Source organism: Acinonyx jubatus, chromosome E1 (genome assembly GCF_027475565.1).
Source record: "Acinonyx jubatus isolate Ajub_Pintada_27869175 chromosome E1, VMU_Ajub_asm_v1.0, whole genome shotgun sequence".
NCBI classification, from domain to species: domain Eukaryota; kingdom Metazoa; phylum Chordata; class Mammalia; order Carnivora; family Felidae; genus Acinonyx; species Acinonyx jubatus.
Window position 1 is genome coordinate 59179586 of NC_069397.1, and position 10601 is coordinate 59190186.

Consider the following 10601-nt stretch of genomic DNA (forward strand, 5'->3'; position numbering starts at 1 on the left):
CCTGAGCATTTTTGTTCCCATGGGAGAGTAAAAGCAGCACCATTTCTAGAAAAGCCTAGAACTCAGTGTGGAGGGGGCGCTGCGTGTCACTTGCTGAGTACTGAGGTTTGGCCGCCCCACAGTCCTTGAGTGTCCTGGGCTCGTGTTGTCACTGGTCCGGCAGTGAAGCACAGCCCGGACAGGCCACTAGGCCGGTGGTAGGTCTCATCTCTCTCTTCTTCCTTGTCGGGAACGCGTGGAGAAGGGTTTGTTCATTTGGTGACAGAAATCCCGTCGGGTATAACCCACAGGTATGACGTTCAAAGGTGCACAGCGCATCCGAGGAGCTGCCTGCTCACCCCCCAGCCCGCCTCGGATATCTGTCCGATGGTGCTGATGTTGCCGCCCCTGCTCTTCTCTGCACAAAGAGCTGGGGTTTAGACGGCGCCGCTCGAGTCCCCTGCCCAGCTTGACTGTGGCCCCTTCCAGTGAAGCCCCACCTGTTGGGCCCTCCCAGCCCCCTCTCCCACCGGGAGCCCCCCATCCACGGGGAGCCTGAGGAAGGGCTGCTCCCCCGAGCCAACAGTCCCCCCTGGATTCCCCTTCTTCCGTCTACAGCCCTTGCCCACCCCATCCCTGAGCTCACTGTCTCCTTTGCCCTTGGGACCGCATGGGTTCCCACAGAAGACCATGGGGCCGCGGTCCCTGGAGACCCCAGGTGGGCCGCTCGGCGCCACCTGGGGAAGCCAACATTGGTGATGAGCGGGCCCAAGGTGGGCTGGGAGGGGCCGCGGCGCTGCTCGGCAGATGACACGGGCCTTCCAGTTCTGCCCCGATCCCTCTCCGCCCCACGGTGGCCCTGATGTGTTGGCAGAGCTAGCCAGACCCCAGGGCACGGCCCCCGACCTTGCTGGGCCAGAGGGTGCCGGGCCTCTGAGATTCTCCTGGGAACAGGTCTGGGCTCCTGACATGTGTGGTGGGTGTGGAGCCCATGCTGCCTAGCAGGGATCCTCCCTCTGTCACAGGGGTGGCCTCTCCGGGCCTCAATTCCTTCATCTGTCACTTGGGGCTTGTAATACTTGAGGGCAGCTGGGGCGGTGGGGGGGGGGTTGTCACCATGCAGGTATGCTCGGGTGCCCGAAGCAGGGAGTGCCGGGCTCCCCTCGGTAAGCCCTCCGGGCTCTTTGCACCCCCTCCCCCCGCCCCGCACGAGGTGATGTCTGTCGTCCAGCCCGAGGCGACAGGAACACCACTCACAGCTCTGTGGGCCTCAGACACGGTGCGTGGTGAAAACAGAGGCCACAACAGAGGGTGTGCGTGCGTGCATTTGCTGGGGTGCAGGGTCCCCGGGACGACCCACGGGAAGACTACCCCTGTGTTCTGGGAGGCAGGGTGGGGGCTGGGCCCAGCGGGTTCCGCCCGGGAAATCTGCATCTTGGCGTGTGCACGGGTGACCTCATAAGAACTAATAAAGCAGTGCAAGCTTTTAAGAACGCTTTAGCGGGATAGGGAGTGTTTTTCCAGGGTGAGACAGATTGGAAACGAGATTACTGGGGGTGGTGTGTTGCCGAAGGGGCAGGTGCCCCACCAAGCACTCTGAGTGGCCTCGGTGCGCGCCGTGTGAACGTCCCCAGACGGGAAAACAGAGACATGGGAGCTGTGATCGCCATGTTGGAGTCTCACGTGTGCTGTGCCCGTGACTGGTATTTGCCGAGTGGACGAACAGGACACGAGGTGGGATCCGTGCCCCCCACGAAGGGGTCGGAGGTCAGGGCTCCCTATGGCCCCCCCCCCCAGTATCCCTGCTGCCCTGGGGATGGGGGAGGGGGTGTGAAACGGGCAAAGTGCCCATTCAAATAAACACGCCTGCATGGGGGAGGCTCTTTTGTTGTCTTTTTTTTTCATTATTTAAAAAAAATATGTTACAAAACAATATCATTAATCATATATTTCTTATTTTCCTTTTTTAAAAAATTAAAGTAATAAAAAAGTCATTTTATAAAATAATACAAAAGGCCAGGAGAGGCTGAGGCTGGGGCTGGGCCAGCGGGCTGGAACCCGGCGCCTCGGGCTCCCCAGCGAGGGCGGGGCGGGAGGCAGGGCTGGGGCTGGAGGGCAGGTCCACGGTCTCCCCTGGCTGGGCCCCCCCCCCCCCCAAGACAGTGGTAGAGGGGCAGCGAAGGCTGCTGGGAGGATGGCCAGGGCCCTGTCTGTCCTAGCAGGGGCAGGAGAGGCCGGGCAGGTGGCCCTGGGGTGGGGAGCCCGTGGCGGCGGCCGGCCCTCAGTGCCAGCTCCCGGGGCGGGACCCCTAGCTGCCGCTGCTCAGCATCCCCAGCAGTTTACTGGGCTCCAGGCCCTGCTGCTGCGCCACGGTCTGCACGTCAAAGCCCATGTGCATGAGGAACTGGGCCACGTTCATCTCCTGCCCTGTGAACTGGTCCCGGATGGTGGGGCAGGAGGGGTTGCAGTGGGGCCAGGGGCAGCTGTCCACCAGGTGGACGGGGCAGCCCTTCAGGGGGGCTTTGCCGGCCTTGTGGCTGTCGTGCAGGCTTCTGTCCCAGCAGTGCAGCGCCCGCGGCAGCGAGGTCCCCTTCACCTGGACGTCCGTCCAGTGGCTGCAGACAGAAATCCAGGTGGGGCTCGCTCGGCATTGCTACCACCGGAGGCGGGCTGACTCTGAATTCTTGCCACACAGCTGGTTGTGTAAGCGGCATCGGAAGCCCGAGACAGAAGCCCTTCATACAGAGCCAGAGAAGGCAGGTGGCGGCCAGGTGGGGGGGTGGGGCTGTGGACGTTTGGTGCGAGAGCCAGGGATGCGATCTATCCAGGGCATGGGGACACTGACCTTCGGATGATGATCTCGTGGGAGAGGCAGGCGGGGGCGAAGCTGGCCCTGTTGGGGAGCAGACAGTCAGCTCACAGAGAGTGCCTCCAGCATCTTCCCCACCCCGGTGCCCACAGGTCCTGACGCTCCAGCCCACCCCCCTGGGCACCTCTCTCTGGCTCCCACCTCCTTCCTGTACCTACTGCTCTGGACCAGGCCTTGTCCCCACCAACCCATGGGCTCCCCTACAAAACCTTGTCTCTTTCTGCCTCCAAACCCGGCACAGAGTCCACCCCTTCCAAGCACGGCCACCTGGGCCATGGTGGGATGCTGACCCGGACAGGTGAATATTTTGCTCTTTGTTTGTTTGTTTAATAGGCTTCATTTCTAGATTCACATTAAATTTTTTTTTTAACGTTTATTTATTTCTGACACAGAGAGAGACAGAGCATGCACGGGAGAGGGGGAGAGAGAGGGGGAGACACAGAATCGGAAGCAGGCTCCAGGCTCTGAGCCATCAGCCCAGAGCCCGACGCAGGGCTCGAACTCACGAACCGCGAGATCGTGACCTGAGCTGAAGTTGGACGCTTAACTGACCGAGCCACCCAGGCGCCCCTCTAGGTTCACGTTAAAACTGAGTGGAAGGTATGGAGATTTCTCACACACCCCCTGCCCCCACACCTACAGCCTCCCCCATTATCAGCATCCCCCCACCAGATGGCGTGTCCGTCACAACTGACGAACCTTCAGTGACACACAGCTATCGCCAGAGTCCAGAGTCACGGTGCGCTCTCGTGCTGGACATCGTAAGGGTTTGCACAAACGGATGCTGACATGTGTCCATGTTACGGTCTCACACCGAGTAGTCTCACTGTTCTAGGAATCCTCTGTGTCTGTGCATCCCTCCCCCTTTTCCCAACTCCGTCCTTGGTGCCGAACGAGCTTTTTACGGACCCCGCAGTCTGCCTTTTCTGGGATGTCACAGAGTTGGAATCACACGCTATGTGGCCTTTCTCAGACTGGCCTCCTTCTCTTGGCTACGTGCGTTTACGTTTCCTCCACGTCTTTTCAGGGTTCAGAAGCTCATTCCTGTTCAGCGCTGGGCAATACCCCTGCGCGCAAGGCGGCTTCCTGTTTTGCCATCTGTGAGGCCGCTATCTTTACGCCCAATGGGTTACTGCCTACCTAGAGGGGCGGGGGCGGGGTGGGGTGGGCAGGACACTCACGGCACATCCTTGAGCGTGTTTCGAAGCTCACGGCCCAGGTTCTGGATGTACAGCCACTGGCCCTCCTGCACCGGCTGTCCCGTGAGATGCACGTTGTCCACAGTCAGCTGGGCCTCATCAAACAGCCACTGCACCACGAACACGGGGCCTGGGGGGCACAGCTCAGCTGGGCCTTGCCTCGACACTCTGCCCTCCACCCCGGGCTAAGGGCCGCTGAGGGCCAGCCGGCTCCACGGCAGGCTCACAGGCCCTTGGAGTGCTGGCTACCGGCCCCCTCAAGGTGTGCTTGTCTGAAGAAGTACCTTGTTACCTCCCCCACCAACCTCGGCCTGGCTCCCAGGGTGTGCACTGTGACCACAACCTGGTGGTGGTGTCCCTTCAAGTGTGGGACTGAGGAGGGACGGCCGAGGCCCACCGAGGGCGGCACTAGGATTCAGCTGCCAAGCACATTCCTAACTGTGACCGTGGACAGGGTGACCCACTGTCCTGGTCGGCCTGGGAGCGGGTGCACTTTCAGTGCTGAGACCAGGCAAGTCCCGGGCAAACCTGGACGGCTCAGCTCCCCCGCCCCCATGTGGGTGGCCTGCGGTCTCTGCACCCCGCTCTAGACTCCAGGCTGGAGGAAGCCTAGACCCACACCCCCTGCTCCCCACCCCGCCCCGCGTGCCCCGCCCGCAGCCGGCCCCTCACAGCGCAGGGTCGGGTAGACTTTGTAGCCAAAGAAGCAGTTCCACTCCTCGCCGTCCTTGAACTGGTGCCGACAGCGCTCCGGGACCACCCCGTTCCAGTACCTGCGCCAGGGCTGGGGGTCAGGCAGCCCCGCCCCGCCCCGCCCCGGCTCCTCCCCCCCCGCAGCCCCGCCCCAGGCCCTCCGCCCCCCCCGAGCCGGCGAGCCCAGGAGGCACCCCCGGGTCTGGCACCTGATGCCGCGGCGTATGGCCTCCGTGGGCGCGCACGTGACGGTGTCGACGCAGTCGGTTCGGCGGTACTGCTTGTTGTCCAGGAACCAGCCCGAATCAGCCAGGCCCCGCACCTGGATGGCCGGGTAGCCCAGCTCCTCCAGCTGCTCGGCCACGCGGTCCACGTTCAGCAGCACCCCCGTGCCCCCCGCGCTGGGGAGGAGGCAGTACGTGAGGCCGGGTGGCCGCGGTGGGGCGCTCGCCTCCCCGGGAGCCCGCCCTGCCCCAGCCTAGGCCCGAGAAGGGGCCGGGATCCTGACGCGTCCTGAGCTGCCAACAATGCTCCGTGTTCCACATTCGTGTGCAAGACCCACAGGCCTTTGGGGGTCACGGAGGCACAGGAGGGGCTGGCAGAGCTCCCGACACTGAGCCAAGTGGCAGGTCACCCACTTCCTCCCCCTCCTCTCTCCCTTCCTCTGTCTCTGACTCGGTTTCTTTATCTGAAAACGAAGACAAACCATGTGGCCTCGGACCCCCTCAGGTATTCTACCGATGTCCTCGGGGCCCTGCATGCCTGTAGGGGTGCAGCCACCAGGCGTGATCCCGCTTGCAGGGACCCCAGGCCTTGGAGAAGGTACACCGGTCCACAGCTAGCCCCTAACCGACTACCTAGGCCACCGTCATCCAAGGCTTCCCTGGCATCCAGCAACCTCGGAGTCCAGAAGCATCCTCCGGACAGCTTCCAGCTACACAGCACTGTGGAGCGGAACCCCTGTGACGCTCCAGTAACACAGACCCTCCTAGGGGCCCTCCCAGGCCTGGAGAGGCATGAGCTCCCTGGAGCCCAAGGCGCGGCCCCTCCTTGCCCTCCACACCTCTAATCCCGCCGCACCCCCTGCACACACAGGCCCCGCCCTGCCTGGCCCACCTGCTCCCTGCCAGCAGCAGCACCTTGGCCCCGCTCAGCCCTTTGCCCAAGAGCTCTCGGACCACCTCCTGGATGATGAGGGCACCCATGAAGGCATACTCGTCTGCAAGGAGGAGGACCGTGGCTTCAACGGGGGGGCCTGGACAGGAGCAAGGCCTCCCAGCTCCAGGTTGGAAGGAGGAAGAATTCTAGCTGGGGGTCTGGAGGTCCTTCCGGGGGATAGGGTCAGGGGCTGAGGTGAACTGAAGGGAGGTTGTCAGGTGCGTGAGGGATGGGGCCCCTCCCCAGGGGACACGCAGGAGTGAGGACCTCCGAAGGGGCCAAGCCAGCCCTGGACAACAGGCAGTGGGTGCTTGGGGCAGGCATCCCGGGACACACGGTCAGAGGATTAGAAGGAGTTACAAAACAGAGGCCCTGTCCTTCCTGCCGTGTCCTTCGGGGCAGAGAACAGAAGTTACAGCAAGGGACTCACTCTTCTCAGACTTGGACGAAGCCCCACTCCAGACATCGCTGGAGCAGTAGGGGATGAAGCTGTGACAATGGACGGTGTGAGTTTGCCATAGTCCTCTGCTGCCCAAGGCCCTCAGGAAGGACCCCTCCCCAGGAAGGGTCCTGAGGACAGGACCGCCTGGGAAAAAACCTCTCGGAGGACAAGATCCTCCCAAGGACAGGACCTCCTGGGAAGGACTCCCCCCAAAAGGAAGGACCCTCCCCAGGGAGGAACACCCCCCATGGGACTCCCCTGCAAAGAACCCCCCCCCCCACCCAAGGACAGGAATCCCTCATAGGTAGGAACCCTCAGGGAGAATCTCCCCAGGAAGGACCCTCCAGGTGGGACCCGCCCCCAGGAAGGACCCCCCCCAGGAAAGACCCTCCCCAGGGAGGAACACCCCCCATGGGACTCGCCAAGAAAGAACCCCTCCCAGAAGGACCTCCCGCCAGGGAAGGACCCTTCTGCTCCCTCTTACACCATGTTGGCATTCCACCAGTGGGGGTTTTCCTCTGGCTGGGAGGACAGGATCCCTGTGCCTGTGGTGTCGGAGGGCAGAGGCAGTGGGTCTTTCTGTTGGGAAGGGGTGTGTGGGGATGGGAGCTACGGGAATGTGTGGGGTGTGGGGGATCCTACTTGGCCACGACAAGGGAGGTAGGCCAGACTAGTCATCTGGACGTGACCCTTAACCTCCACCACCCAGCACTGGCTGCTGTGACCTAGGGATGAGGGGTGTGGAAGCAGCCATAGTAAGCCCCCTCCCCCCACCTCTGGAGATTACCTGTGGAACAGAGTGAAGGATGATAGGTGGGTGCCCCCTGACCTTAGGAGGGTGGGAGAACTGGGGGGGGGGCGCCGTGGGGGCTTTCCTAGGGCTCTAGGGAGTGAGGAGGGCAAGGGTTCTTCCAGAACTTGGAACTGTCAGCCCTGCCCTACCCTGCCCTACCCCTCAGGCGGGAGCTGGGGTGGGGGGTGGGGTGAGGGGGGGATCGGCGACTTGCTGACCTGTGCGGGTGCGCGGCCAGTCTCTGGAGCTCATGAGGCGCCGCATGGTGTCATAGCGGGAGTCACAGTTCTCCCGGTTGAAGCAGTACCAGCCACCTGCGGGCACAGCCACCATGTCAGGGCCCGCACGCCCAGGGGCCTCCGCCCTCCTCGCCGCCTCGGCTCCGGGGACGCACCTTCCAGAAAAAGGAGCCACCGCCGACTGCCCTTGGATTCCTTCAGGTAGTAGCTGCAAGGAGGGGGAGGGGGACGGGCGGAGCGGATGGTCAGCTGGGGCCCGCAAGGACCCAGCTCTGGGGAGGAAAGGGTCATTCCACCTGTCGCCCGGCGCACGCGCCGGCCGCACGGGGGCGCCAGCGGCCAGGGCCCGCGGAGCGCGCGCGGCCCCGCCGGCGGTGGCGGGTCCCGGGAGGTGGCGCTCGTGGGGCGGGAAGGGCCTCGAGGGGCTGTGTGGTCCGTGGAAAATCCCCACGGCCCGCCCCGCGCGGGACCCGCTGTAACCTCGGCGCCGGCGGCGGGGCGCGGGGAGGGGTGGGGGCGGTCTTGCTGGGCTCGGGATCTCCCGGGACCCGCAGTGGTGCTTGGAGACCGAAAAGCACCCTCTCTAGAGAAGCGTGCACGTGGGGCGGGGGCCCTGGGACCGCCAGGAAGGCGTGGAAGGGCGCGAGTACCACCGAGGCCCGACCTAACGTCCGGTCCTCGGGCTGTCGACTTAGCTGAGGGTGTGGTGGCCCCGACCCCTCCTCAACCCTCAGCCTCACATCCTTCCTTCGTATACATCGGGGCTGGACAGGGGTGAATGCCGCAGCCCAGGTCCTTGGGTCCCACCTGCGCTCCTTCCCCGTCCCTCTGGCTGGCTGGGATCTCAGGTAGTCCCGGCAGCAGCAGGGGGCAGACAGGGTCGTTGTGGAGCTGGGGTGGGGGTGGGGTACCGCAGGGCTCTCCCCGCCCCGCTGCGTCGCCTCCTGCTGCTGGAGCCAGGGTCATCTCCCCGCCCAGAGACCGAAGGACGCGAGCAGCGGGGCAGGGCACCGGTGGCCGAGGGGTCAGTGCCCGGCCTGGCCAGAGGCCAGCTCTCCGAGCGCTGCCCCCACCCCACCCCACCCCCGCTGCGGGTGCCCGCCCCGGGTCCTCCGCAGGGCCAGCTCCTCTGCGAGCCCGACGGGAGCCCTCTTACCCCCCACCCCGAGGAGGGGGGCGGGCGACCAGCGCCGAGACTCCGTGCGTCCGAGGGGGCACGGAGGCGGATGGCGGCCGAGCCCGGCGGGGCGGCCTGCAGGGGCGCGCCGGTCGGGGCGGGCGCAGGCCTTACCCGGCGGGGCTGCCGTCGTTGCAGGTCACCGACGTGTTGAGCAGGAGGTGCAGGCGCAGGTCCTCGTTGAGCTGCTGAGCCGAGCAGGGGTACAGGGACTGGGCCAGGCTTTTGACCTGCGCCATGAAGCTGTCCATGTTGCCCTCCACGGCGGTGAAGTCCAGCGGGAAGCTCTCCACCGGCTGCCCGGCCGCGGGTGCCGCCTCGGCACGAGGCGGGGAGGGCGGCGGGGGCGGCTGCTGGCCGCGGCGCCGCCAGGTCTTCCTGCCCTCGCCGCCCCCGGCCCAGTGCAGCAGGCCCAGCAGCAGCAGCAGCACGCGCACCCCTCGGCCCATGGCCGCGCCGCTCGGGCCCGCGGCCACCTGCGGAGAGCGGGCGGCCTTGAGGCGGCGGCGGCGGGGGGTGGGGGCGCCGGGCCGGGGGCGCCGGGGCCGCCGGGTGGCGGCCGCGCCTGCTCGCCCGACCGGCTGCCCGCGCTGGGCCCGGCGGAGGAAGCGCGGGCGGCTCGGCGTCGAGGCTCGGGGGGCCGGGCGCCGTCGGCCTGGGCTGCTCGGGCTCCGCGCGCGGCCGGCGAGGGCAGCGCAGGGTCTGGGTGCGCTGGCTCCGGCCCGCGCCAATGAGCGGCGGGGGCCGAGCCTGGGCGTAGTTTGCGGGGGCCGCGGCGGCCCGGGTGCCCGCGCGTTAGATGTGCCGCCGCCGCCGCCGCCCGGCTCGGCGGAGGGGGAGGGGGCCGCGCTCGCTCTTTTCTTGGCGGAGGCATCGCCTTTTCTTCCCAAACCGCAAGCCTGACGGAGGGGCCTGGCCTACCCCGCCGCGGCCGCCGGAGGCGCTCCCGGCCCGGCTCCGTGGGGGGCAGCGCGGCCCCCGCGGTCCCCGGCAGCTCCATTCCCCCCGCGGCCGGCCCGGCGCCGCCGCCGCCGCCGCCGCCGCCGCCGCCCCCCTCACCCCCACCCCCGCCCCGGGGAGGCTGGAAGGGGCGGCGGGGGCCGAGGGGAGGGGGGACGCCACGGGCAGGAGCGGGGCTTTTCCGCGCCGGGACTCCGCCTGCCGCGCAGGGGCCGGGCCCGACGGGCCTGGGGGCGCAGGGCGGGCGCGCTCACCTGAGCCGCCGGGGTCCCCCCTCACCCTGCTGCCCAGGCCCGGAGCCGCCGGCGGGCGACCCGGGCCCCGGCCCGCACCCCACCCCCACCCCCACCCCCTCCCACCGCCCGCCCCGAACGCGCCCGAGCCCCGCGCTCACCGCGGCCGGCCCCGCGGCCCCGGCTCCTCGGCGTCGCTCGCCCTGCGCCAGCCCGCTGGGACGCCGGCTCGGCTGCGCTCCCCCTCTGGCGCTGGCGCGGAGCCGCCCGGGACTTTTATCCAGCGGGGCCCCCGGGATCAAAGCGACGGCGGACACAGGGCCCCGCGCAGAGGGGCCGGCAGCAGCGGCGCCGGGGCCTCCAGGAGGAGCGGACAGGTGTGGCGCGGGGCCCCGGCGCCCTCGGCGACCTGCGGGGAGGCACCGGGCGTCCCGGCACGGCGCCACGGGGGAGTCGCCCGATCCTGCGCCCGGATGGACGGATTCTGGGCGGCCCTGGGAGGCAGTGGGGCCAGAAGGGGCGCTGCCACTTACCGAGGTCGGCGGGCCTCGGGGTGGGGTCCTGGATCCTCCCTGCGTGAGCCCTGGCTGAGCGCTCCACGCCGAGGACCCCCAAGAACCTTTCCCTGCCCCAGCCGCCACTGGGAGATGGGGAGGGGAGGGGGCGAGGATCGATGAGCCGCCGGCTTGGTCTCCCCTCAGTGACCCCCACGCGGCCCAGTCTGTCTGGCCCATCACCTCACCTTCCCAGCGCACCTCACCGAAGACAGAAGGAGATTCTTTCTCAGAAATCAAAACGGGGTGTGTGGGGGGGGGGGCAGGTGTTTGCTTAGGAGGCTTCTACGGGTGGGTGGGGAGAA

At 66.9% G+C, this 10601-nt stretch overlaps 1 protein-coding gene across 2 annotated transcripts; it reads right to left on the reverse strand.

The window, feature by feature from the left end:
* Positions 1–1912: 1912 nt before the first annotated feature.
* On the reverse strand, positions 1913–10281 carry NOTUM (notum, palmitoleoyl-protein carboxylesterase). Of its 2 annotated transcripts, XR_008294162.1 has the most exons (13): positions 9904–10281; positions 8664–9025; positions 7528–7580; positions 7352–7447; positions 6825–6885; positions 6329–6387; positions 5857–5959; positions 4950–5141; positions 4720–4820; positions 4030–4177; positions 3548–3946; positions 2825–2872; positions 2507–2594 (listed from the first exon to the last, which is right to left on the reverse strand). XR_008294162.1 is itself a non-coding variant. In XM_053212094.1 (12 exons), exons 2-12 carry the CDS (start codon positions 8996–8998, stop codon positions 2288–2290), a joined length of 1503 nt encoding a protein of 500 aa, XP_053068069.1. In that variant the 5' UTR covers positions 8999–9025; positions 9904–10231; the 3' UTR covers positions 1913–2287. The 2 variants fall into 2 exon arrangements, 1 of the variants encoding a protein (XP_053068069.1); XM_053212094.1 differs by lacking the exon at positions 3548–3946 and having other exon boundaries at positions 1913–2594; positions 9904–10231.
* Between the last annotated feature and the right edge of the window lie 320 nt (positions 10282–10601).